Source organism: Falco punctatus (assembly GCF_963210335.1).
Source record: "Falco punctatus genome assembly, chromosome: 6".
In the NCBI taxonomy this organism is placed as follows: Eukaryota; Metazoa; Chordata; class Aves; order Falconiformes; family Falconidae; genus Falco; species Falco punctatus.
The window spans coordinates 8,340,377-8,367,363 of record NC_137585.1 but is presented as its reverse complement, the minus strand read 5'-3'; the positions used below and the strand labels follow the sequence as shown (position 1 = coordinate 8,367,363).

General features: G+C 44.7%; 1 protein-coding gene across 4 annotated transcripts in view; it reads right to left on the bottom strand.

Moving 5' to 3' along the window:
• Positions 1–26,987, bottom strand: part of TCAF2 (TRPM8 channel associated factor 2) — a 41,593-nt gene that overhangs the window by 10,155 nt on the left and 4,451 nt on the right. The window contains exons 2-9 of one of the 4 annotated variants that reach the window (XM_080393714.1): positions 25,845–26,188; positions 17,131–17,764; positions 13,790–14,760; positions 11,854–11,948; positions 10,647–10,860; positions 9,589–9,828; positions 7,414–7,751; positions 4,520–4,642 (exon numbers count right to left, since the gene is read on the bottom strand). In XM_080393714.1, the coding sequence (XP_080249840.1) occupies positions 4,520–4,642; positions 7,414–7,751; positions 9,589–9,828; positions 10,647–10,860; positions 11,854–11,948; positions 13,790–14,760; positions 17,131–17,764; positions 25,845–25,971 (2,742 nt within the window). In that variant the 5' untranslated portion in view covers positions 25,972–26,188. Of the gene's footprint in view, positions 1–3,464; positions 4,643–7,413; positions 7,752–9,588; positions 9,829–10,646; positions 10,861–11,853; positions 11,949–13,789; positions 14,761–17,130; positions 17,765–18,586; positions 26,189–26,987 lie in introns of those variants that run through there. The other 3 variants (XM_080393715.1, XM_080393716.1, XM_080393717.1) reach the window with 3 other exon arrangements.

Here is a 26,987-nt window from a genome sequence, read left to right as displayed (position 1 = left end):
TATATATGCAACAAATTCCATTTCTAATTATATTCCTACTTGGTTGTCTTTATAAATTTAGATACATACAAAAATGTACAAGAATGCTCAAACCATGTTACTTAAGTTGCAAAAAGTAAGACTGCCAGATTTAAGGGTGTCATTTCACTTTAATACTGCCTGATTGCCCACCTCTGCTATATACTCAATCAATTTTATCTTGGGAGGAAAAAAGCATCTTAGATGACACAATTCAAAACTATGACCATGCATACGTAGAAATGTCATAATTCCTACATTAAGTAAAGTGATTCTGATGGAAAAAAATGGGGATCTAAAGTAATACATGCAATAGAAATAACTTATTACAAAAATAAACCTGTAATGCTTGCAATATGTTTTACTTGCATTATAATATTTTTTATTCTCTAGTTCCCATGTAGCAGTCCCCTTTTCATCTTAAATATATTTTTTTAAAAAATAAAATAGAGAAGGCATAAAGCTCCAGATGGCAGTGACTTTGACCATTCGATTGATACAAAAGACTGTGTTTAACAAAACAATTCAGGAGGAAATAGAAAGTATGATAAAAAGGTCAGAAGCAAATCATGGTGGACAGCAAGCAGGGTGAACGGACAAAGCAAAATTCCACATAACTGCAGAACAGAGAAGAGCAAAGGGCAAGATGGAAAAGGGGAATTGCATTTTATAACTGGCAGACTGAATTGTTTCAGCTTCAGTTCTGACCCAAAGACTACTTAACCCTCTCTGTATAGCAGACCTCCATTGATTTCAGATGATTTAGAATCAGGGACTGTGTTATTGCTGCTGTTTAGTTCAAACATGTGAATGAACCAAACAATTTGTGTTAAAAATGCTGCTTACATCTTCAACAGTGTCTCTTTGGGCTTAACTGAAGGCTGCTCACTTAAAGCAGAGCTGTAACTTGCAAATATAAAATGCCTAAGGATTTTATCAAAGTTGTCGATAAGGTTTTTCTAAAGGCAACCCTGTACATTTCTCACTGGATCCTCCCTTCCACTATCCTGTGTTTGTATCACAAAGGTGAGGACTTCTCTAAAGGGAAATCGCTGTGTGATGCAGTGTTTACACCAAGCAGTTGTTTCATAAAATACTGTGCAAAAGGAATTGTGTTTCCTCAAAGAAAAGCACCATTCCTATATTCCAGAAGAGTTTTATTGAGGGAATACCGTGGCTTATTCAAACTTCAGTTCACTCACATAGCTTGCATTCTCCACAGTTCCATCTGACTGCCCAAAATCTCTGCACCTGCAACAGGCTTCTTTTCTCTCTTGTGTAGCCTTAAGCTATGAAGTACTAAATCACCCAGCAAGGTTTTTTATCCCACTCCTTCTACTCCCACAGAACTCCCTGGATCCCTAGTACCGCACTGCTCTGCAATGGAAATCCAGCTTCTGCTCAGCTCTGGCAGTAATCAACTCAACTCAAAGTGTCACTTTCAGTCATTCATCCTCTCCAGCCACTATTCCCCATTCTCATATACATTCAACTTTCCTACTATTGGCACGGTTATACTACGCAAGACTGAGTGGGAAGAGCCTTCAAGTCTCCAAGACATGAAGCGCATAGCACTGAACACCTGAGGAAAGTGGTCAAAAAATCATGTATGTCACTGCTGTACCGCAGAGTTCACTTTCTTCCATGTTAAGGTGATGATTCATCTATACTACCTTAGAAACAGAGACTTCCAAGGGGCAAACCCTCTGTGCTATCTCAGGGGGTGAATTGCCCTCGGCAGGTGCCTGCTTCTCTGTGTTGGCCCTAAAGGAAGCCTTGGGCGAGCAGCTCCGATTGAGATAGCGAACTATTGAAGGCCAAACTGAGGCAGATGAATTCCATTTTACCTATGTTTGATTTGTGGATTACTTCCTAAAGGTGCTGCCAGAGAATCAAAGGCTAAAAGAATCAATACAAATGGTATAAACTTCTCTAGCTGTCTACCTGAATTTTGAGAAAACAAAATTAGGTAAACCTGTTACTAAATTAGCAGCTCCTTCAATACCACTGAGTTCTTTACAACCACAAAAGGAAAAGCCATGTTTGAAAACCAATTTGCTGCTAGCCAGAAAGCTTATACAAACATAGATAATAAAACTAACAATCATTGATATCTTATTTCATATTTCCTCTTGAAAAGGTATTGTGCCTTGGTGTGTTTCTCCAAGTGTCGTGGCAAATCTGGCACTTTATCTATTAGTGAAATCACCCTTAGTCTGATAATAAAAGGAAAGTCTTCATCAGATCTTTGTTGGGCCTCCATCTCCCTACTAGCAGAAGAGAGTATATAGCAATAGCAGGCAACTTACCACTAAAAGCAAGCTGAATGTAAAAATGAAGCCAGTAAGTCTATACGTAATTTGGAAACCTCACCAGTGAACCCATTCATTTGCAATTTATCACAGCATGAAAATACTCTGTTCCTGGTTTTATTTTTGCTGTTAATGTGGCCTCCAAATCTATTTTACTTTTTTTCCATTTCAGCTCCTGGTTAGGTTGGTCTCAGGTGTGTCCTAGGATTTTTCCAGACTGCATGCTGAATTGCTCTGTGACTGCTTCTTGAATTACATTTTCACAGGAATTTTTAAATGTTTCATGTGTTACTTTGCAATCTGTCTGTGTGCTAACATTTCCTTATTTCTACAATCTGAGTTTCTGCTTTGATGGGCTACTCCAGCATGCACCATTAACTAGTGGATATGGAATTGCAAAATTCAGTCCTGTAGTTGCTTTTTTTTTTTTTTTTTTAACTTTATGGAGGAGAACAGACACCATTCCAAGGGTAACAATCTGAGTTAGTCTAGTTTGGAATTTTGTTACTATGTATGCCTAAATATTTCAGGCTGCATTTAGGGCTGGTTTAAATTGTAGCTTCTCCATTGGAATCCCTATGGTTGGACAAGTTCACCCTAGGTCAGAATCCAACCCATCACCTTTTTCTTTTGTCCTTTTTTCTCCTAAGTATTTCAAGATCCATTTTGTTGTGCCATTCATGAAAAAAAGAACAGATCCTGCCATACTTAGGTAACAGATCTGATTATATTTTGCATTTTTTTTAATGGAATATGAACTCAACTTTTATTCATAAACTCATTAGGGATGAATTCTACTTCTGTAGGTAGGGTCAGGTCTAAATCTTTACACTATGTGAATTTTCTTTTGAATCTCCAAACCATGACCAAATCACTACTGAAACACTGTCCAAGCTATAATTAGCCTCTGCATTTATTTTGTTGCAAGAACAACCCAAACTAGTAGTGAGTAAGAACAGAAAGAAAGTTTGAAAGACAAAGCAAAATATTAGGCCAATTAATCACAGGGAAATTGGAACCACATCTGAGCCAGAATGAAAAAAGAAAAGCTGCTGTACCAAATCTTTGGAATACTTCCATTTAGGCTTTTCTTACTGGGCATAGAGATGTGAAAGTAGGACCACATGCACAGTCTGTAAGTCCACAACGATTGTTTTATTTATTGCTGATACACAAGGAATGGGTTGGGACTGGTAAGCTATTAGGCTAAGCATTAACATGCGTACCAGCTCCCACAATAGCAAAGCCGTTAACTTCTGTTGCTCTGTGGAAAAGGCTGGTCCACTGCTGTCTTCCACCTCTCTGCTCCCTCATGCTGTCATGTCAGCACCTATTTTTTAACCTTTGAGGAGTCCATGAGTTAAACCGTAACTGACTACAACGAAGTCACCTCTTTTTTTCTACTCTCCCATCTTTCACGGCATGTATCTTGCTGCCAGGCTGCGATAAGTGACAGATACAACTTATAATTAGACTATCACATAAAGGTGGGTGTCGGGTCACGCAGTCATACAATGTAGGAAGAAATCTACAGTATTTCAGTATTATATAAGCTGTAGATAAGTGTTATAAGGTCACTTTCATGACAATAGTTGTGGAAGTTCTGCACGCTTAGAGTGATTAAAAATTAGGGATTTTAGGGTAACTAAACCCATAGCGAAAATCTCATGTTACTGGGATTATAACTGAAGAATACAACATTGTGCAGGCTACTATTTGCTTTAAAGATCCATATTCTATCGGTATTGTCTTCGAGACCACTTCAGTGACTGTTCCATCCTGAAAACTTCCTGCAGAGAAAGGTTCTGCAGGAACCAAATCTACTCAGTTACATTCCTCCTGAGGTGAAGAACCCAGAACAAAGCTCATTTGTTATTTAACCCTTCAGAAGATGCCTTAGACAGTTGCTGATCTGCACACAAGTTTCTGTTAATTTCTGTTGGGGCTGACCTCCACTGACAGCAATTCAGCGTAAAGCTAAGCACCCAGTGAGCTATCATGCAGCATACAGGGAGGAAAAGATACGCTATAGATAGTATGAGAATCAACGTTTGGATATTTTTCCTTCATGGTCTATAGGATCTCATTGGGTCCTGTTCCCAGCTGGGTAAAGAGGACAGTTCCACAGACAGCTCTTTCTTGATAGGCCATCCCCAGGCTGTAAAAAATGGAGCCAAATTCTTATTCACCTGCTGAGAAAACTTCTGTGCCCACAAGTTCATCTTAGAAGGGTTGTCTTTTGGGATGGTGGACATTTTCTGGTAGTCAGAGAAGAGGTGGGTGAAGGGGTCCCAACCAAACCCTTCCTGCAACTGATGGAGAAGAATATAGTGTAAAAACAATGAAGTTCTCATTTCACTGGCATTATTCCTGTGTTGCAAGCAGTAGAAAATTCCGTAGGTTTCTGCAGCGTCTTTTAGAATGAACATAAAATTAAATGAAGGCATCCAACTTTCAGGCTTCCAAGCATAACTTACAGTGCCAGAGTACAGACAAATACACCTCCCCATTACACTGGCTTCCCAAAACAGATGAAAGATACCTTGGGAGCAGTCACAAATGTCAGCAGCCTACTAGACAAACTCCTGCCCCTTTGGGCAGAGGAAAGCTGCTTGTTCAGTGAAAAAGCATCAAAGAGGAAACTGACAAAAAACCCAGAAAGAAGGAGCACAGGAGAGCAAGGAGTAAACAGAAAACAGGAATGAGAGATTGTGAGCAGGGCATGCTTTGGCTAGGAATAAGAACAAAAGGGATCCAGATAGGAAAACTGCTGTTGCATGGGTAAGGATTTTAAAGCGGGATGGGAAACCTACGTTGTTGCTCAAGATGAGGTTAATACGAAGAGCTGATGTGGAATCACAGCAAGACAGGATGCAGAATGTCTACTCAATGTCCATAGTTCTTTTACCAAGCCATGACCTCACTCCTGATACTAAACAGATTGACACTAAATCGCATTCCACAAATCCTTCATCGTGCTGGAACAGCTAAGGAGGAGACAGCACTTCTACATTAGACAGAACAAACAGGCAGGTTATCTACCTTTGATAATCCCATATTGATATGGAAACTCCTGGTGCTGAGACTAGCTATGGACTAGGCAGTATCTTTTTGTGAGAAGGCTGGAGAGCCACAAGGAGGCTGAGTGGAAGGTGGGAGATGAAGGGGTCTGGTCTTGTAGTAGGTCAAAAGCAGTAAGCCAGCTTATACTGGAGGAGGCTCCACACCATGTTAGGTTATGTCTGAACTGCAGAATGCAGGAGCATCTCCTGCACCCTGAGTTCAAGTATCCATCCCACACACTTCCCAACACCTTGTCACAACATGTCCACAGTGAAAATAGTCTGTTCCCTCTCCTGTGGCCAGTTTTCTATGAGAAGAAAACACAGGTCTTCAGGTCTTTGTGGGGTTGGCTGTGGCACATCCTGGACAACTGGTGGAGCCAGTGCCCTGGAGTATCCTGGAAGTGCTTCTTTTTCCTAGTCTAGACAGAACGTTGGAGATCTCTGACTTTACTTTAAAGCAAGCAGTGAGAAGATGGAGACAGAATGGTATAGATAGGAGTTTTGTTGTTCCATTTCAATCCGTAAATCTCTTGAGCCAATTAACTGATTTTCTAATCATTTTACACTCTTTTTTGCAAGAACTGTGTGACAGGCTTTAGGGACCACTCTGGAGAGGTAAATGGTATCCAGGTCGAACTCCGAGGGACGGCTGCTCCATCAGGCTGTGGCAAGACACCGTGTGCTGCCATGCAATGTAAGAACCAGACAGGAGTTGGACCTAAACAGGCCTGAAGAAGGCTGACGACTTCCTGAAGGAATGTGAAAAGTGTCTAAATGGCAGCCAAAGGAGGAGCTCAAAGGAATGCGGAAACCATTCCATAGAAAAAAAAAAACATATTATGGCTGTAATAGGGACAATATATAGACAGAACTGTAATTGCTCTTTCACGTCACATTTATCCCAGCAGTCCTGGATAGGTAGCCAGATATTACTAGTCCCATTAGCCAGACAGCAGATGGGAGATCCCAGCCTACAGGGTGTGCGTGAGGCAGTGGGGCAGTGGCCAAACTGGTGGTGTGGGAAAATTTCCCCTTTTGCAACTGTTCCACTCTGTATAACTATTTTGATATTTGTTGCACCAGAGAAAACAGAGATTGACTCTTCAACTTGATGATTCAGGCACTTCTCTAGGAAGTGGAAAAATCAGGACCAGTACTCCTCCAATATTTTGTTATTTGTATAAGCTGTGAGAGCTCCCAGACAAGGGGGCTGAGGGATACTCACCTCACAACAGTCAGTAGCTTAAGCCATTATAATGGACTTTTGCCTTACAGTCCCCAGTTAAAATCAGGTTGAGTGCTCTCTAGTTGCTAAATTACACTAGTTGCTATAAGGATAAAGGGAAAAGGGGAAGAGAAAAATCTCTCTCACATGTTTCCCAAGAGAATGCACTTTAATCTAGGACAGGAGTCATGATTGTAGAGGCTTGACCACAGTAATGGATTCAATTACATGTGCGGGAGGATAAGCTGAATCCATCCTCTTGCCCCTTGATGAACTACACTGGCTCCACATAGCGCATCAGCTGACAGGCACACCCCACTCTTTGCTAGGTTTTGTAAAGAACAGCCTAGCCATGTAACTCACCAGGATACTGCTAGAAGCCTGGCTCTTCTAGACACTTGACAATGCCAAGGGTTGTTTTGCCAGCTAGCCCAATGTCCCACAGGAAATCTGCAGCAGATTAGTGAGCTGTGCCCAAGTCTGACCACCCTTTTCCCATGCTGTACTACAAGAAGCAGTTGCTGTTTCTTTTCCAGGGAGAAAGATTAGTATATTGCTCTTAGCTCTCTCCCTGAGTGGCTAAGCCCAAGTCTGGCAAAAGAAGGTTTTCAGTAGACATCAGCATTAGACGCTCTGTGTGTATACCTCTCAGGTGCTTTCTGAACCTAAGATGAACCCAGATTGTAAGCAAACATTTAAAAGGCATGACAGCTACAGCCACCAGGCTGCAGACAATCCTTTTGACACAAGCTTCACTGACTGCACTAAGAATACACCTGCTTTTCCCAGTTACCTGCAGGTACGTCTCCAGAGCAGTCCACATCTCCCAGTTCTTCAGTTGAGCACCTTTCTTCAGATACTCTCTTATCCTTGCCTCCCGACACTGTGACTTAAGTGCCTGATGGGCCTGATGTCTGGGAATCCCCAGCACCTCCTCGTGAACATAGACAGACCAGAGGTTGCAGGTAGCCTCTGTGGTATGAGGGGGAAATTCCCACGCTTGCTGCTGTTGATTGTGTCCCAGCTCATGGACAGGACCCCAAAGACCAGCAGTTTGCATGTGCTTCATGTCTAACATCTCCTTCACTGAATCTAGGTGGCCCATGATGGGGTAGCCAGCATGCATCCAGCCTGCAGGAAAGACAGGTACCAACACACATCGTAAGTGCTCACCCCAATGCCTCTTAGATATAAATGACTGTATTTTATTTCATTTCTCTAGTGCCTTTCCTCCATCTCACAATCCACACTGTATTACTATGAATGACAAATGTTTCCCTTCGTGAGATAAGGCAATACTACAAGTTTCACCCTAACAAACAGTCTAACAAGGAGTGTAAAGGTAATACTGAACTATCACTCAAGCACAGTTTCTCCTGCTTTCCCTTTTCATACATGAGCATACACTCAAGGCTGGACTGAGGTTGAGATTTTAGGATGAGGGGAGAAAAGCCTGACCATTGCCCAGAATACACCTGAACCCAAACTGAGCACAGGTGACATGAATCCAACCACGCAATAATGTGATCCAGCACCCTGGAAGACCTTGAGTCTTCCTATGTAGAGTGTGGGTACTGCAGGTCTGCGCTCCAGTAGTCAGCAATGTGGATGAGGCACATGGAAGTCACAATTTGTCACGTGTAAGGGCTGCAGAATTTGTTATGTTTAAGCCTATTCTTAACCTCATAGGAGAGCTAGTCTATAAACAACTTCCCAGCACTATGCTAGGCAAGAAATCTGTGCTGCAAGAGATGTTACTTATGTCTCCTTGGTGTCTTCATCCCTAATTTTTCCTTCTTCTTGAAGATCCCAAAACTTCACGCTAGGTCATGTCCCTGAACTCAAACACCTACTGCAGCAGGGGATAAGCAGCCCTTGACACTCACTACATAGGGAGCCTACACAGCTGGCTCTGACTGAACACTAAGCTTGTAGACTACCCAAGTGGGAGAACACAAATGGCAAATCCTTTCCTGCAGGAACTATTTAAGATCTTGAGCTCCCTCTTTTTCAAAAAGAGGGAAGCATGCATTTAGCAGCCATGGGTATCCAAAAAGTTCTGGTTCAGAAATGCAAATGAAACCATTTAGTCTACCCAAAACAGAAGGGAATTTTATGCCTGCAGACTATTTTTAACTGGCATTTGCTCAGGACAGCAGAAATTAACACTCCCAAGATGTGCAACAAATTCTTTCCATGTGGCTTAGCAAAGGGTTAGGACACCAGGGTTCATGCCAAGCCCACGTCTCATTGTTGGATGATGAATTTAATCAGTCTATTTTGAAAAACAACAAAACTTGTATTGCAAAGTTCCAAATTTACCATATAATTTGACTCTAGATCAAATGCACTCCGTTCGTAACTGGGAAAGCTGGGATGGAGGAGCATCAGTTGCAAAACTACACTCTCACGAGCTTTGACAGTGATTCTGGTTGTACTTCCTCATTGCCATCATCTCAGGCACACATCTTTTTAGGCTAAGCCTTGCCCACAATAACCTTTGTGGAGCCCATCTCCAGCAGGTAGGCACACACAGGTTTAACAGCTGTCACTGAATGTGTGAGAACAGGCCTGTGGCTGAGGCAGGGAAAAAATAGAAACCAGGCTGGTGTCTCCTAGCTGTACTGACTCTGCAGTGCATTCAGGAGGGAGAATGAGTAACTACATGTGAGTCAAAGCCACTGCAGTCAGCAGCTCTGCCTCTTAACACACCCAGGCAGAAGAACAGCTGAGTGAGAGTTTTGAAAGCAGGGAGGCATCCGAAAGGGTCAATACATTTTTTAAGCCCAGCCCTACCATGTCTTGATCCTGATGGAGTAGCTCACAATTATGCAAGGGTCACAGTCATTTAACACCTTACATATGTTCCCAGTCTGGTTTTAGCAAAATAACCTTGAAGGAACAGACGTTGCTGCTAGAGGCCACTTGTCTCTCAGCCCTTGAGAAGGCCATATGGCAATGTACCTACCACACGAGATCTGGACATCTGTTACAATCCTCTCTGGCCTTGGGAATTTTGTTGGTATGGCTGCCAATTTGCTTATCGCCACCATGATCTCATTCCACAGGGTCAGCAGTGGCTGTGGGTTCTTCATGTGGCGGATGTTGTCAGATGGCACCGTCAGGATGAGATTCTCAACAGCCAGTTCTGCCCAGGGAGCAGGGTAGTGCCGGATACAGTCCTTCCACTGGTTTTCACATGTCTCCCCTACATCAACACCACAGAAAGTCAGTTAAGCACAGCTATGACTTTTGAGCATGCTCCCAGAGGGCAAGCTGGAAAAAGAGACCACAGTCATGAAATTCTTGGAAAATAGTATGTAGTAGTCGCATGACTGGGGGTGATGGCTGTTAACTAGTTAATCCTCATCCTCTGCTTGTAAGTCTCCTCAGGTTCTTTAATGGATGAGAAACAGACAGAAAAGAGCTGGCATATACCAGATGGGTAGCATAGCAAGAACAGATCCACATCAGGTTTCTCCAGCAGGCCTTGATGATCTCCTTTTTTCTTTTCCAGCGCAGATTTGTTGTTTCATATAACAACACTGGTTTTGTTTACTTTGCCAGAAGAGCAGGAAGAAATTGCATAGAGGAAGAGAAGAGAAACTGATGGAAACATGGAAAATTCAGATTTACTGTAGGGACTAGAGATGGACATATGGGGGCACAGTAAAGCATGCAGAGCGCAAGGCAGGCTTTGTCATTTCAGAGGTCGGCCTGTCTCCCTCCAATGCAACAGTTTCCATCAGAAATTACAACCCCAACCTCCAAGAAATGTCAGCTTGGACAAACCCTGCCCATTTTGTGACAACTTCTTCACCAACCTCCTGCCATGTAGCAGGCGCAGAGTGACTAACTGACTTACCTGGAATCCCAGAGGACAACAAAGTAAGGAAACTAAATCTAGGTATTCCTAAATCCAGGCATTTCTAAGATGTTCCTAAGCACAGGACCATCTTTCACTCACAGGGACAGAGCATCTGTGAGCAGCACTAAGGAGAAAGGCACCAAGGTAAACAAACCTACCAAGCTTGAAGAAAGGAGCTCTGACTGCCCCTTCTACCGTGATGGGCACTTTCCCCAGGATGCTCTTTGCTGGTACGACGATGTAAATGAGGCCACCCCAGAGGCAGGAAACAGACTGTTTCTGGCAGGCAATATCACAGGTGCGTATTACCACTGGGGCCCGTTTCAGCTCTGTGGCATGAGAGAGGTCATCCGTGTGACACCCAATCTGCACCTGGCAAAGAGAAGGGTAGGAACAGCTGGTCAAAGGGCTCCAAGTGTGATCTGGCAGACTGACTGCAACTCCCTGAGTTGTGTCTGCTGCAGCACTGTCCCTGCAGGGCAAGCACACAGAAGCAGCCCTCTGACTCCAGCCTAGTTCAAGTTTTCAGCCTGTGGTGGCCAGAAGCAGTAAATACAGTGAAAAAAAGCTGGTGAAGTTCAGTGCTATTCCTGTCTCAGACAGTCTTACAGCTATACTCCCATTATTACTGGCTCAACTACATCCTTCAGCAGCAGCTCGGGGTACAGCAGTGAATTCTTTACTTGGATTGATCACTCTTTCACCACCATCAAAGTCACATCCTATAACATATGAGTTGGATAGATGTGATCACTGCTGGCTTCTTTTATTGTGCCTCTTTCTTGGTCCTCATACAGTAAAACAGACAGCCTGTGGCTGCAGGATCAGACAGTAACACCTGAGTTAACTCAGCATTTCAACCGCAGGGAGCTCACTGCAAAAAAATATTCAAGCAGGTAAGCATTTATCTGCTTCACAGAGAACAGGATCCCAAGTAACCTGTTTATATCTGGGTTTATATCGGGATACATCTACATGAGCAATAGTGACAGCACTGTGAAAGTACCGTATGAGAGATCTGCAGATAGAGAACTAAGCTTGGTGCAAAGAAGGGCCCAAATAGTTATCTTGGGCCTGAAAATCACCTTAACCACTTCTCTCTGCACAATAACAAACAGAGCTGCCTTCAGGCAGCAGCCACACTGAATTATCCCACCAGCAAACAGAAATCCGAGGAATGCAGAAGAGAGTGGGAAACAAGGTGAAAAATTATGAGAATACATGGAAAGTGCCACAGGATGGCAGCAGTAGGAAAGGACTGAAAAGGCAGTAAAACCAGTAAGGAGAAAAACCTCCGTGCTATTTTTGAGTGCCCACCTGACAAATACATCAGTGTAAACACAAGCCAAACTAGAGACAGCTTACCTTCAGACCAGCACCGACTGCCAGGCATGGGAATGTTATAACTGCTGTATGCCCTTCAGGTAGGTAGAGTCCTGTACTCCTCCAGGCTGTTTTACCTAGAAGGTAAGAGAACACAGACCTAAACAAGCAAGCACTTCTTTGGCCTGATGTTATGGATTCTGGAGATTTCAAGCTGCAACAGAAGAATCTTCCATTCTTTTCTCTTCCCTTGCTCTACACTCACAGAACTGTCTCGTGTTTTACCCAACCTGTCAGAAATAGTTTTAAAGCAATAGGGTAGCAGCGTGAACAAGATCAACACACCATTAGCAAGCAAACCCACCCAAATCTGAACTTCTGGAAAGGCCAAGCTTAAATGTGTTTACTAGTATCTTTTAAAAACAAGAAGAAAAAACAGAGAAACCACCCCCCCCATACCTCCTCCACTCAGATCTTCTTACATTAAAGCCCTCGTAAGAGGTGCATACTGTGGTGGCATTAAACATGGTTGAAGTTGCAATGATCATAAACCATTTCCTAAATAATAGACTGACAGTGACATTGCATTTTTCCTTACTGACTGGTCTGGCACAAGCTGGGTCCCACAGGAATTCCCGTTTCTAGCTGAGTGAAGTTATGAGAAAGTCTAAAAGGAATGTCCTATGCTAGGTGTAACTGTAAAATGGCTACTCCACCATACTACTACAATTCAGCATGTTTCTAGACGGTCTTATCATGGAAATGCAAGTCTCCTCGCCTTAGATATCTGTAAATGCTTGCAATACACAGTGCAAAACTGATCCATCTCTACTGCACCGATCGGGCAAAATCCACTACGTAGTTCTGACATAAAGTTTACTCAAGCATATTTCAACACAAACAGTAAAAGTCCTAAAAAGGGTTCAACTGTCATATAGCACCCAACTTACAACCTCTCCTGTCCTCCAAGAAGGTGGGACCAGTTTTGTCAAGCAAAACCTAATCCAAGGAAAAATGCAAATTAGACTATATCACAGTGTTTCACCAATTCAACTCAGTTTTGCTGAATTTACACCAAAGGCAGTTTTGAAATGGTGTTCAGAGTTTGCTGGCATTTTGTTCTTTTCTGCTCATATCAAATGACACAAATTCTGAGTATTTCTGGTCAAACAAAATACTATGTTCAATCCAATGCATTCAGTTCAGCCAACCCTAACAATTTTTCCTTTTTATCCTGACTCAGTAGTGTTAAAACCAGTGAGCAGTTATTCCACAACTTTTCTCTCTGCATCCTCGGACATTGCCACTCCAGCAAAGTCTCCTTTATCTCATTAGAACAGTTTGGAAACAACTCCTCTCAATCATATTCTAATACAAAAAAAAAGAAGATTAACCTGTCCAGGGGATAATACTTTACCAGTGAAATTTAACCTAGAGTTTAATCAGCTGTAAGCCGGAATCTCAGCGAGGTTGTAGAGATACAAGGCCTAAGCTTAGACAAATCATTCAGGGTGTAATTACCAAATACTTCGGCTTCAGTGGCGGTGTCAGCCCAAGAAGTTCCCACCATGCTTCCAGCCTCTTGTTTTTATCACCCCTAAAACCAGACCTTCACTCCATCAAGTGTGCTGACACAAGTTGTGAGACCGTGCTACAACTCAGGCTGAAATTATCTAGATAAACATTTTGTTCCTAACTCCTACCCCTTCACAGGATGGCCCCATAGACGGCTGCATCAGCACAACTACGCCAACAACAATTTGCAGTGCAGAACCCAGAGTTTCTCAAGGAAGCTTTCTTGCTTTCTTGCAAAGCCACTGTGCTGTGCAAGTACCCTGAGGCACTTGTTAGGTGGTTCTTCTCCCCAAAGTGCCTGTGCCCATGTTCAGGCACACGCAGACACACGCACACTGAGGACAGGCGCCCCACCGATCCCAGCAACGGGATGCCTCAAGAGGAAGGGGGATAGGCTCCTCACCTGGGTTTGTGCCATCAATTTCCACAGTGACGGGGAGGGTGCAGACCCCAGCAGCAGATTTCTGCACTAGGGCTGCACTGTCCGTCATGGTGAGGGACAGCTCGGTCGCCATGCAGAGAAGGACTGCTTCTTTGGAGTTGCTCTTGACAGGGCACTGCCTGCTGACATGTGGGATCCCACTTCTCTGAAGCACTTTGGTCAGGATGCGGTGGAGCGAGGCATATGCAGGGCGGTCATGGGCTGGGATGTGCAGAAAGGCAGCACAGTCTTGTGCTAGCCTTTGCAGCCAGTCCTTCAAGGGGGCCTTGAGCTCCTCATGCTTCTCCACATGTCTGTTGAAAAGAGCCAGCGCCTTGCGGAAGTGGTAGTGCTCCCCAGAGCCCACCGCCGGGTGCTTAGCTGCCTTGACGCTCTGCCCCAGGATGCTCAGCCCAAAACGGTTCAGGATTTTGTTGCCAGGATATTCTGCCACAGCAGCTTTGCCATGATTCTGGGAAGCCCAGTACCAGGCCTGGCCTCCAATCAGTAACCCACCTCCCTCTGCCACAAAAGCGTGAACCCTCTCCGCATCTCTGTCGCTGTAAGAAGAGCAGCAGTACACACTCAGGTCACCTGTCAGCTGTGACACCTGTGACTTCACCTCTTCCTGAGAGAGGAGGCTACACAGTTTCTTCAGGCTGGCATCCACCCCCACCAGCCCCTTTTTCCCAGCATCCAGCCAGCAGACAGCATTGAGTAGGAACCTGGCCAGCTTTGGGGAGAACAGCTGGCTCTCATGGGTTGCCACCACAACACGGCCTCGGCCGTAGCGTGCCGCAGCTAAGAGGCAGCGGTGCGAGCTGTCCAGGCAGAGCGGGAAGGACAGTACACCATGCACCAGCAAGATGGAGGGTACACCCCCCGTCACCAAATCCAGCTCTGACACACCACGCAGGAGAAACTCCACATCAAGGCTGAGGTTGGCCTGGTGCCTGCAGAACCAAGAGAGGTCCAGGTTAGCCCCCTACCCTGAATCCTCTGCACAAAAGGCCACCTTGTACAGCCCTGCCTCTTCTTCCTCCCTCATCCTTGTACATCTCGTCAGTTCTTTCATTTTTTTTAAAAAAACAACAAACCCATCAGTACCTCAATTTTTCTCCTTTTAAAGCCTCAGTTTTTTGCAGTCAAGCAAATCTGTAAGAATCTCAGCACTCATTTTAAAAAAAAGGAGAGTAGGAAGAGTTCGAAGGGATGCTTCTAGACCTCTGACTTTGAAGAGCAGCTTGAAAATCGAAATACATTGCAGAAAAGAAAAAATGAGAAGATGTTTCATATTTTTTAAACTGCAGGTTTAAACTGCAAATGATGTGGGAACTGGCACATCTCCTCTGACAGAAACTTTCTCCATTTACCCCACCCTAGTCATTATCAATCAGGCAAGCCCAAAAGATTTCTCTGCGCCTTCTTCTCCCAGCCTCTGCCACTTTGAGAACTGAAGAAAGGGTGGCTAGGCCAGATGGGCTAGATGGCCAGGCAGACACACAGCTAGACAACTAATGACTGACTAGAAGTTGAATCAGGGCCCTAACACATAGTCCTCACGTTACTACTAGTTGGTCTCCACAACATAAAGAGATTATATGGTGCAAGGTCCTCTTATCTCTGCTATTTCCATATAACTGCTATATGTCATGGTGCAGACAGACACATCAAATTACTCTCATGTGCTTTGTTTACACTTTCTCCTGTTTCTGCCAAACACAGTTTTCCTTCAACACCTGGAAATAATCTGTTGTTCTGCGGCCACTGCAGCCAGCTCAAGAATAAATGCTGCTGCTCTTTTGTATGCCTGTAGGACAGGAATTGAATCTGCAGCTCTCCTTTGGTTATTACTTTACTGAGACCCTTTGTCGCACAGAGTATGTGCGCAGGCATATGGCACAGCACCTGCCTTGGGCTGCAGTCTGATTCTCCGCGAGTTAAGCAAAGGCCAGCCGGAAGGCCCAAATACACAGAGCCGTTGTATTACATGGAAATTAGGTATCTAAATTTCTCTGTGGCTCTGGATCCAACCAAAACTACCACAAAAGCACCCCCAAAAAGGTGTAATTCACCCTTAGTTACCATTTAAAGTCTTGTTAATTGCTATGTAATTTTTCTCTGGTGAATTGTCCACCCCTCTCCCTCTTCCACACACTGTGCATGAGGCAGTGGGAACATGCCCACACAATGCAGGTGGGAAGAAGAAAAACCAATCGGCAAATTTTAATTAAGTAACTTCATTTGTTAGCTGTGTCCTAAGCATTTTGCTGAATTCAACAGCAGAGCTTTCTGCTGCCTTTATTGGGATACAAACTGAGCAGACACAAACTGATCCAGTAAGCATCAGAGGCAATTATTTGAAAATATTAGAAATTTAGTACTATATATCCACAAGGAAAAGCCTGCGAAGAAAAGACTTGCAGGGAATTTTATTGTCATTGTTGCAGCTTTCACTGCAGTGAAATGAAGCTGCCACACAGAGGAAGCGCAGCAGCACTCACGCTCCTCGGAGAACACACTGCACCTTGTGTAACTTGGTGGAAAGTGGCCAGAGGCACAGCCTGGCACACCCACTGGCACGGGGAGGTGGAGGAAGACAAAGATGGCACTCCGCTGCCAGGTCAGCTGTGCGATATGAGTCACAGCAGCCCTGAGCATTACACCTGCTGCTCCAGGTCCCAAAGGATCAGGCTGGAAGCCCAAACTAGGAGCATGGAGATTTCCTGCCCACAGCCTGCCAGAAGCTGAGAAGGGAAGCGGCACTCAGGCGATCTCCTCAGCCCTGCTCCAGCCTCAGGGTTTCACTTGCAGAAGGTGAATTTCCGCAAGTAACAGGCTAAACAGGTTTAGCAGCTGCCAGCCAGAGCCTGGCCCAGAGAGGTGGCCTTGTGCTCCATCTCCAACCTGGTTTTGAACTGCTGGAAAGCTGCTCCGAACACACACACACACACACACACACACACACACACGTGGGGAGTAGGAGTCGTTCCTCCTGTCCCTGTGTTTGCTGCACATTGCACTCAGGCACGCTTCATCAGGCAGACTGCTTTAAAAGATGGCTCCCCTCATTTCCTTCCCTCTGAAGAAACTCCCTGGACCTGGCCCAGCTGTCCTGGAAGCAGTCAAAGACATAAATCTTCCCAATTGCAAACAGTGGAAAGTCCCTCTTAAAAAAAAAGACAAACAGTTGCATCCCATCCTGGCTATTAAAGAACCAGCATTCACCATCATCCTCATCTCTCACCTCAAGAATCTTCTGTAAACCCCTCACCTGCATAACCTGATCAGTTGTTTACATAGAGAGCAATTCAGATACTCACGGGACAATTAATGGGATCTTGGGAATTTTCTTGGCGACTTTGAAGATGCCTTTCTCCACAGCGTTTCCCGTGAAATATATGCCAGCCACGCTGGTCACCTGGTTCCCAGGGAACTCCAACAGCACCTTCTCCTTGCCATGTTGACTAGCCCAGTGCCAGGCCTGGCCTCCAACCAGCAGCCCTCCCCCCCCCGCCACAAAGCCAACCAGGTCTTTCGCCCGCGCGCTGCCATAGGCGTCCATACAGTACACCCCCAGCGAGGGGCTGAGCTCTGCCCCCGCCTGCACTGCGGTGCCAGCCCTGAGCAGCAGCTGGGAGAGGGAATCCAGATGAGGATGGACCCCAACCAGGGCCTCGGGGGAAGGCTTGAGCCACTCCACAGCATTTCCGAGGAACTGGGAGAACTTGGAGTCCTTCAAGATTCCTTCATGGGAAACAACCACCATCCGGCCCTTCCCATACTGTGAAACGGCAATCAGAACCTGCTTCTTGGAGCTCATAAGCACAGGGTAGGCATCCTCTCCGACAAGCAGCAGCTCACAAGGAACAAAACGGCCAGTGAAGTCCCATTGCCCAACACCGTCCACTAACAGCTCGTAGGTGGCAGAGGGTTTCATCTTCAGGTCACTCCTATCTGGTGGAGAGAAGACCAACATTCATCACAGTATGGTTCAGCAATAACAAACAGCTGTAATAACCCTGTGGAGTCATTTCTTTGTTGTCTAGTAGGAACTCCAAACAAACGGGAATCATTTACTGGAAGCAGCTTTGTGGACAAACTTTTTCAGGGATTTGGGATTATTTTTTTTGTGTTTGGCTTTGCTACCACACTATTTAACATTTACACAGAAGTGACAAGTATATCAAGATGATGAAGGAAAAGAAAGTGACTGTTCCAACAAATTCTGCTATGCATCATGGAGAAGAACAGGGAAATAAGTACTCACTGTTCACTCTCCCATTAACAATTTATTTGGAAAGGGGGAGTGCCAGAGACTCCAGGAAGTTGACTAGGCTTGTCTGGTAGAGGTGGTTCACATGGAAATAGCCAGAAAATTAAAAGACCTTATCAACACAACACACAGCACAATTCAAACATGTGGTTCACATTTTAACTCCTAATTGGCTATGTACAGAGCTACACACAGTTGCTGCAAGATGGTATTGCAAAGTTGTACTTTTCTAACTCCGTTGAGGCACAATAAGCCCTTGCTTAGTATTAGGAGGTGTGAGGGGGAGGAGAATCGAGCAGAAATGATGGAGACTACCAGCTCCCCTGGAGTAACTGCCAGTTTAAGTCACACAGTACCTACAAGAGCAGGTCTGGGCACAGGAGATTCATGCCCTAGTTCCCTGATCCAAACTGCCGCATGATCTCAAGGAAATAATTTCCCTTTTCTGTAGCTTTTTTTTTCACCTGTTTTCCCATCTATAAAGTAAGGAGAGTGGTACTGACCTCGATCGCCAAGCCTTTTGAGGTCTATGGATCACACGTGCTCTACTTAGGCTTCCTCAGGTTGAAAGTTTGGCTTAGCTCTTCACCAAAGTTACCTTCTGCTGAGCTGTGGCAGCTGTGGCTGTGCAAACAGGAAGGTTTTGAAGTAGAGAATATGCCCCAGCTCCACCCAGTTCCTGTCATTCAGGATTCACAGGGCTGACTTGGAGCACAACGCCTACACCATGGGAAGGAGCAGCTCCGGGGCTAGCCTAGCCCTTTCGCTGGCAGCACCCATGCCAACACTGCAGCGACCTTCCCTGGTCTGCACATGCATTTCGTATTTGGCTACCCTGAAAGTAAATCCTTGCCATGCAAACACAGGAAAATGGAGAAATCCTGGAGAAGCGGCATCCTTAATTTGGATTTGTCACAGGCCCCAGGGTGCTGAGAAACAGCAACCCAATCAAGAATGACAGTATCATTCCCATTGCTTATCCTCTGGACATGCCTGGAAGCTCCTGTTTTTCACCCACACTCTCGTGGGACTCCACATATGATTTATGAGTCAAAGCTGCTGATTAACATAGGATAAAACCTACACTGCCCAGTCATTTAGCTTGTTTGCTGGCTTAGTCTGAAGTCCAGCTTTGTTTCCTTAGGTTTGAATAAGCCCGACATTTAAAGGCAAATACAAGGTTTAAGTAGTTTAGGTTGTTCTACCAGGAATCATGCAACAAAGCAGTAACACAGTTTGGGAAAATACTGAAGTTTTTTCTGGTGGCTTCTGTGGACTTGATACTAATGTACCTGTACTGACACACTAACCATAACGTAGGGGAGAGGAAAATCAGTTGGATAGTTTCAACAACTCGTATTCTACCTGAGGACTACCCTACAGGACTAGGTTTGAAGTAAATTCAGTAAAAAGCAACCCTCACTTCTTAGTCTGCACCCTTCCTATCACAGGATTTGAAAGCTAACTTCCTAGACTGGGTCCCACAAAAGCATGGGTGCTCCCTGGCATTTATCCAGAACATGGTGTGGCTGTCTTGGACAGGATTTTAACTCTCTCTAAATGGAATGCAATTTTCACCATATAACAGAATTCCCAATTTCTATATAATCACAATTTCTTCACTTCCACTGCATTAACCATTTGAGTGTGGAGAGAAGAAAGGAAGTGTACTCATTAGACTCAGAAGACACAACTACAGGTGAATTCCTCTTTCTACGGAGAGAAGGGAGAAAACATAGCAGGGACAGAGAACGCACATGTCTGACAAGAACTGCGGGAAGCCGCAGAAGACTGAGCTGCGTGACCTTCTTGTCAATTAGGAGGAAACGACGACTACACCTGGGCACACACAGAGAGAAGGGGAAGCTCTTCACTTGGCCATTTCCCTTCTTAACATGGAAGTACAAATTCTCCATGACAGTGTCCTGAACAAGTCAAAAGACTCTCAGTTCCTTGTCTTCCCTCCTGTCCCTTCCATTTCTCACCTCCAGACAGTTCCCTATCCCCACAGAGCTGAGAATATTGAGAGTAGGTATTGCAGCATACATTTATAAATCCTGCCAGACGACTAATTCTCTCCTAGCATTTCTTCTGTCTCTGGAAAAGGGACAAAAATGTAATTGCAAGGTATTGGGGCTTCATTAAATGCAGACTTAAGATTCCATCATCTGCTGTCCTGAAGTCATCACATCCAGGCAAAAGGGATGAGGTACAAAGGAAGGAATACCCCTTGGGCCACTCAGGAAGAATATCTCTGGGAGAGAGATGACCGGGGAGGGGGGGCTCTAAGGGTGAACAAGGGAACAGACTTTGTGTGTCAAGCGCTCACTTTGGGGTAAGTCTTTTAGGTCCCTGTAAAGCCTGTGAGAATTTCAGTGAGTAAAAAGCACGGGAATGTGCAGTACCTGAGAGGAAGAGGACAAAAGGCACAGGACATTCACTGGAGTGGATCACTTGTTAAGAACACAGGCAAGTGAGTGCGAGAAACACAGGTCCTAGACATTCGGCTGCTCTTCCTAAATGGGGGGGGGGGAGGGCGCACACTTGGGGGTTTCCAGTCTTCTCTTTCAGATTTACAGTTTAGCAGTCTGCACAGTAACCAAGCATCAAGTATGTTGCAAAGTCTGTAGGCAGTAAAGAACTGGTGGGCTCTTTCTTTTTCACGTTTATCAGCAAATTGAGCAAGGAGAAAAATGCTGACATTTGGCATTTGCTGAAGGGACAAAAGTACTTATTATATCCATTATGTCTGTTCATCATCAGTGAGGTTTTAAACTGAAAGAAGGTAGATTTAGATTGGATAAGGGAGACATTTGTTATGATGAGGGTGGTGAGACACTGGAATGGGTTATCCAGAGAAGCTGTGGATGCCCCAACCATAGAAGTGTTCAAAGTCAGGTTGGATGGGGTTTTGAGTAACCTGGTCTAGCAAAAGATGCTCCAGCAGGGCAGCAGGGTTGGACTAGATGATAATTCAAAGTCCCTTCCAACCCAAACTGTTCTATGATTCTGTGATTCTAAGACTCGCATGCTATGTAGCACAAATGCACACTGCAAGAGTAAGTGGGCCTTAGAGCTGGCTTAAGCACAGAAGGGAGAGCCTAGGCTGCTGCCAGGGCAGGAATGTGCTCAGGCTCTGCACTACTAGAGGATCAGGAACTTGGTCTTAGCCAGTGTGTGCTCACATACATACAGCATCCAGGGTAACTGTGAGGCTGGACCACTTGAGAATGGGCTCAAATTTGTGTTAACCTGAAGATGGAGATGATGACTGTCAGAACTGAACATCTCAGCTATGTTCTGCATGCTTCCCCAGCCTTTTCGACACCTGTGAAAGCATAAGCACCATGAAGCCACCAGTGGGGAAGGCTAAAGCAGTAAGCCGTAAAACGTGAAGATTATGCGATGTGCAAGAAGGGTGGTGAGATGAAGCAATAAATTCAGGTGCAATGGATTGCATGCAGAAGGGAACACAACACTTAAACTTTGACCACAACCCTTCTGAAAGAACTGCTCAAAACTATGGTAAAAGAAGACACCTAGTGGAGATCACAGAATATCTCAAGTTGGAAAAGACCCATGAGGATCATGAGTCCAACTCCATGCTCCTTGCAGGACTACCAAAACTAAACCATACGACCAAGAGTGTTGACCAGATGCTCCTTGAACTCTGACAGGCTTGGTCCACTTCCCTGAGGAGCCTGTTCCAGTGATGGATCACACTCTCAGTGAAGAACCTTTTCCTAATGTCCAAGCTGAACTTCCCCTGACACAGCTGGAAAAGTGAGATGGAGAAGCGGGAGGCAGCCAAGCAATAGTTTGCATGGGAAATACAAGGTTAGAAAAACATACATCAAAAAAAGCCTTTGCCTTTCTAATGTTACATAACAAAAGTCAAAGAAACAAAGCTAAATACATCAAAGGGAAATAGAGCCAAAGAAGTAGTAGATTAGGTTGTAAATTAATGGCACTCTAAAATTAGGTCGAGAAAGCAATTATTAAAGGAAGCGACTATTTTTTTTTTTGTTTACAGTTACAGTGTTTAGAGTTATAAGAGAGCAGATTGAAAACGAATAAAAACTAAAAAAAATTTAATAATTTTTAGTGAAAGTGCAGCTGAATCAATCAGGCAATTACCTGTAATTACTGTTAATGGTATTACTTTTATATGGCACTTTACAGCAGATTACAAACCACTATAATTTCAAAGCCAAGTAAAATGCTGGTGTGTTTTAAGGAAAAAACCAGGAATTTCCCATGCTTTCTGGTGGTGTTAACATGCATGCATTAGGGTACACTCACTGGCTAACAGGATGCAAAGAAACAGAAAATATGAATGTCTAAACACACATCTGTCCAGCCATCTTAGTTGCTTTTCAAGATAAGGCAAAGAAAGAACCAAATGAAAGCAGCTGATGACATCTGTTTGAGTATTTCAAAATAATTTTGCATTTGGAAATGTAATTAACATCTTAATAAAAATGATTTTACTAACTTCCTATGAACTGAAAGCAAGCTGATCGGCTATGATCAGTAAAGACAGGGATACGCTGAATCAGAAGAAATGTCTATACAAAAAAGTGCTATTTATAGTCTCTTTAAAAAAATCTACACCTGTGATCTAAAAAGGACAGCAAGTATCACATGAATGAAATTACCAAATAGAAAGTAATGTACAGAAGCACAGGAGAAGAAATCATAACCTTACTAGAAAATAATTTTTTAAAAAATGAGAAATTGCTTAAACGCAAGTCCTCTGGCCTCTAGTTTTAGCGAAGTGTTGACATCTGTTGGTGAAGGAGGAGCAGAGCAGCACAGAAATCTCCAGCAACTGTTGATACAGAGCCCTTTTCCAGAGGGGCTGAGCCTCATTTACATGCCTGCTGTGTATAACAGAACAGATCATTTCCCTTTAAATGTTGCTAGGTTTTAAAGCACGGGATAAGCATAACCTTGTCCGCACCAATCTACTATAACCTGCAGTGATGTTGGTAAAAGATGAGGGAAACCAACTTTATCCCTTCTAAACTAAAAGGAAAGCACAGGACTTGTTTTGCTATATACTGCTGGGGAGCAAGGGAAAGCAAGGATCCTGGGACAGCTCACTGAAGCTGAGCATGAAGAACAGGCAGGGTGTAACTCAGGTAGTGGGCAGCAGCTGATACCCTTAATGACCTATCAAAGACATGTCACACAAACTAACAGTGTACAGTTAGACTGGTGAAGGTTTGTGCCTTACTGTGAATTGCGTAGCACCACTTACTGCAACAAAAAAATGTGCAGTTCACATAAACTGAACATTGTTTCCTCCTTACCGTCATGCACTATTATATTTTACAATGCAACAAGCAGAAGTATTACAAGCCATGCCTTATCTCTTAAATCATATTCTTTTTCAACTCAGTATAAGTGTGATACACCAACAAAGAGCATCTGGGGCTTATTTTGGATTCTGAGACTAACCAAACAATGCCTCAGAAGAAATGTATGCCAAGTAGAAAAAGTACCAAGTTTACTTAGTTCTTTGTTACTGCAGCCAGATTTACAATCGATACATGTTTTAAGGCCTTATTTCAAATAACATTGGGTGCACAAATTACTGTTCCCTCCCATGCCCTATGAGCTGTTCCTCTGGTATTAGCTTTCCCAGAGATGTCCTCACCACACTCAAGCCACACTGGGTTGAATCATGTCTTTCCTGGCAGTTGGCATCAGGGGCGTCCCTGCCAAGGGCCAGGCTGTTAGTCTGCCCGCTGGCGAGTTTGTGTTGACACAGAGTGTGGGGCTTCTGCCTTTATTCCTTTCTTACACCCTGTGCTTGGCCCTTTCAAGCCAATCAAGCCCAAACCTTTGCTCATGATAAGCTTGGGTTCAGTTCATGTTCCAATCACAAATGAATATTCAAGATTGTTCCCTTTTTGGATATTCTGTTTGCTGTTATCTCATACTGTCATCTTTGCACTTGCACAGACCTGCATTCTTCACTTCTTATCCCCATCTGTATGCGTCTGTGGTGCCAGCTTGATCCACACAACTGGGCAAATGAACCTCCAAGGCCACACAGCCTGTCACGGCGGGGCTTTGGTCAACCTACACAGTGCAGTGACTTGAGCCATGACATACCTGGGAAGCTGACCCTTTGATAGCACCCCAAAGGTCCTTCTTGATGGGCTAGGCCACCTCAAGTCCTGCCCTGGCCTCTGCAGGACCTGTCAGTAAAGCTACAGCTGAGCTGCATTGCCTTACGCCATCATTACATTTTATGTCCAAACCTTGCTATCTCTAGCAAGTTTTTATATAAACCTATTCATAACTCCAGCATGTTGCAGACCAGCTTTAGATAGGCTTCATGTCCTGGGAGGCTGTTCTGGATGTGTTCTGGGAGGCTGTTCCAGACTATTGCTGCAATTAGTCGTTCTTCAGGGCATTTTACTGCCCAGGCTATTCTCTGCTATTTTAGGCAATCATCTCACTTGTCTTTCACTCTGCCTGAAACCTATTGCCAAAATTTTTGTTTTCACCTAAATGTACCCACCAAGATCCAAAATCTTTCCTTTGTATTCTCCTCACCTTGCTTAGTTAATGTCTTTAGTTTCAAAATTGTCTCCACCATATATCTTCTGAAAACAGGCCTGACATGACATTAAGGCACCTTTCCAATGCTGTGGTGCTATAAACACACCTTAAAAGAGGCTAAAGCCAAGGCTTAAAAGACAGGGGAGACTCTTTCAACCTACCTTCCACCCATACATACCCTAGCGAAAGCATTATAGCATTGACATCACCTAAAATGCTCACTGCCTTTTTTCTACTACCTCTGCCCCCTTTTTCCATAAAGGCCTCCACATACAGCCTGCTTTCAACTTCTGTTCTGCCTGTAGTACCCTAAGGGAGGCCCTTAAACAAGATCTGGGCAGTCTTTGAAAAGTTAGTAAGGGACACAGCCCGCAGTACTGGGTTTAAATTACATACGTAAGTTTGCACCACTATGCTGAAAACAGGAATGGCTGAAAATATGAGATATCTAACACCTGTAAGAGATCTCCACTAAAAGATCTTTCTTTTTTACTATTAAACACTTTCCTCAACCTGGTTCTAGCATGTTTGGCAGTTGTGGCAAATTTAGCACCGTTTCTACATACTGCAACTTTTAAATGCTGCATTATGAAGCATACAATATACAGCTGAAAAAGTGCTAGTCCCAAACAGAAACTTCATTGCCAAACGTAAGGCAGATGACCAGTAAATGTTTATTTTAAACCAACATATTGGTTTATTATTAGAACATTTAGGTGAAAAGAGAGGTCAAACCCAATGAATTAGGAGTACAGAGAACTTGTGTGTTAGTGCTGACTGAAGAATGTAAATTCAGTACCATGCAGACTCATTACGGGACAAAATGAAGCAGCACCTCTTGTGTTTTTGCTGTGCCTCCCCTAACAAGACCTGCTAGACCTGCTGGGCCAGAACCAGCTTAGATGCTTCCCTCTGTGTTCCTCAGTGTATCGGGGTCTAGGGTCTATGCGCAGAACCAGCTTTGTACCTCCTACAGATTTAATCTACAGCCAAATAACTTACTCGTGCTAAACTGCAAACTGACAGGAGCTAGAAGCTTCTAGACAAAATGCACCCAGAAACCACAAGTTTCTTTCCCTCTCCACTTACTCAGTTTGAAAGTGTATTAAAGCGCTTATGTTTGCCTGGGGTTGAAAGGCATCTCTTTTTCAGGGGAAACCCATAGATTTCCCAGTTCACACCCACCTACTGAAGTAATTGCAGGTACTTTATTTAGGCTCTTTGTTACTACCTTCCTTTGGCATCGGCAGAAGCTGGAATCTGTGTGTATAGATGCAGCTTTATACTGGCACAGAACAAGTCCAGGTTGCATGCAGAATCAGGGCAGATGCAACATGCGTACTCACAGAGTGATCTTACATACTGCTGCCAGACCTCCTGCAGCCTGTTCGGGGATCCCTTGTGAACTTGGCGTTCTGCACCGCACAGGCCCGTGCCGGGAGACGGCAACGTGGTTTGTAAAAGCAACTCCGGTACACTGAGCACCAGCCTGTCAGCCTCTTCCCTTTTACCTTCAGTGACCGGTTACCCTTAAGGAAGAATCAGACGTCACGCTGAAGAAGCAATGCAAAACCCACTAGGCGCACAACAAGCGGGCGCCCGCTCCCCGCAGTCGCCCCGGGGCTGTGCGCGTTATGGCCGCGGTTGCGCAGCCCCAGCGCCTCTCCCGAGCCGCCGGCGAGCAGGAGCAGCTGCGGCAGGCGGGCAGGAGGGGCCGGCAGCGCCCAGCACCCGTCGGGAAAGCGGGAGGAGAGAGGGGAAGGGAAAGTTCAAGAAGGGTCGGGAAAGCGCCGCGGGAAGTCGCAGCCGTCGCGGGGAGCACGCAAAGCTGTGCGAGGGGGCCGTGGGAGTCATGGCTTGCAGTGAAACGCCGAACACGTTTAACATTTTGGCCTTATTTGTGCCTGAAGTGACGGACAAGGTCCGTGTTTTGATTTTACATCATGGGAAGTGGCAAATGGTTTGGTCAAAAATAGCATTCAGCCCGCGAGGTTTGCGCAGATGCCAAGCAAGCCCATAATCTGGTCTGCTAATTTCTCTACACTTGCACTAATGCTCTCTAATGCACTCTTCATATCCAGAGGGCGCATCCCTTTTTTGATGCATCCCCAAATATTCCAGCAGCAGGCTGAGGTACAAAACGGTGCTACCAACCCTTATGGATATGGACAGACAAGCCACACAGCCTGTGCTCTGCGCCCTAAGCGAGTCCTGGTCCGGGGTTAACAAACCGTTTTCAAGCACATGATTTCTAACGGGATCGCCACCCCGGCAAGCCAGGTGATGCCCCGAGCTCCCGGGGCTGCACGCTCGCTGCCGGCACGTTGC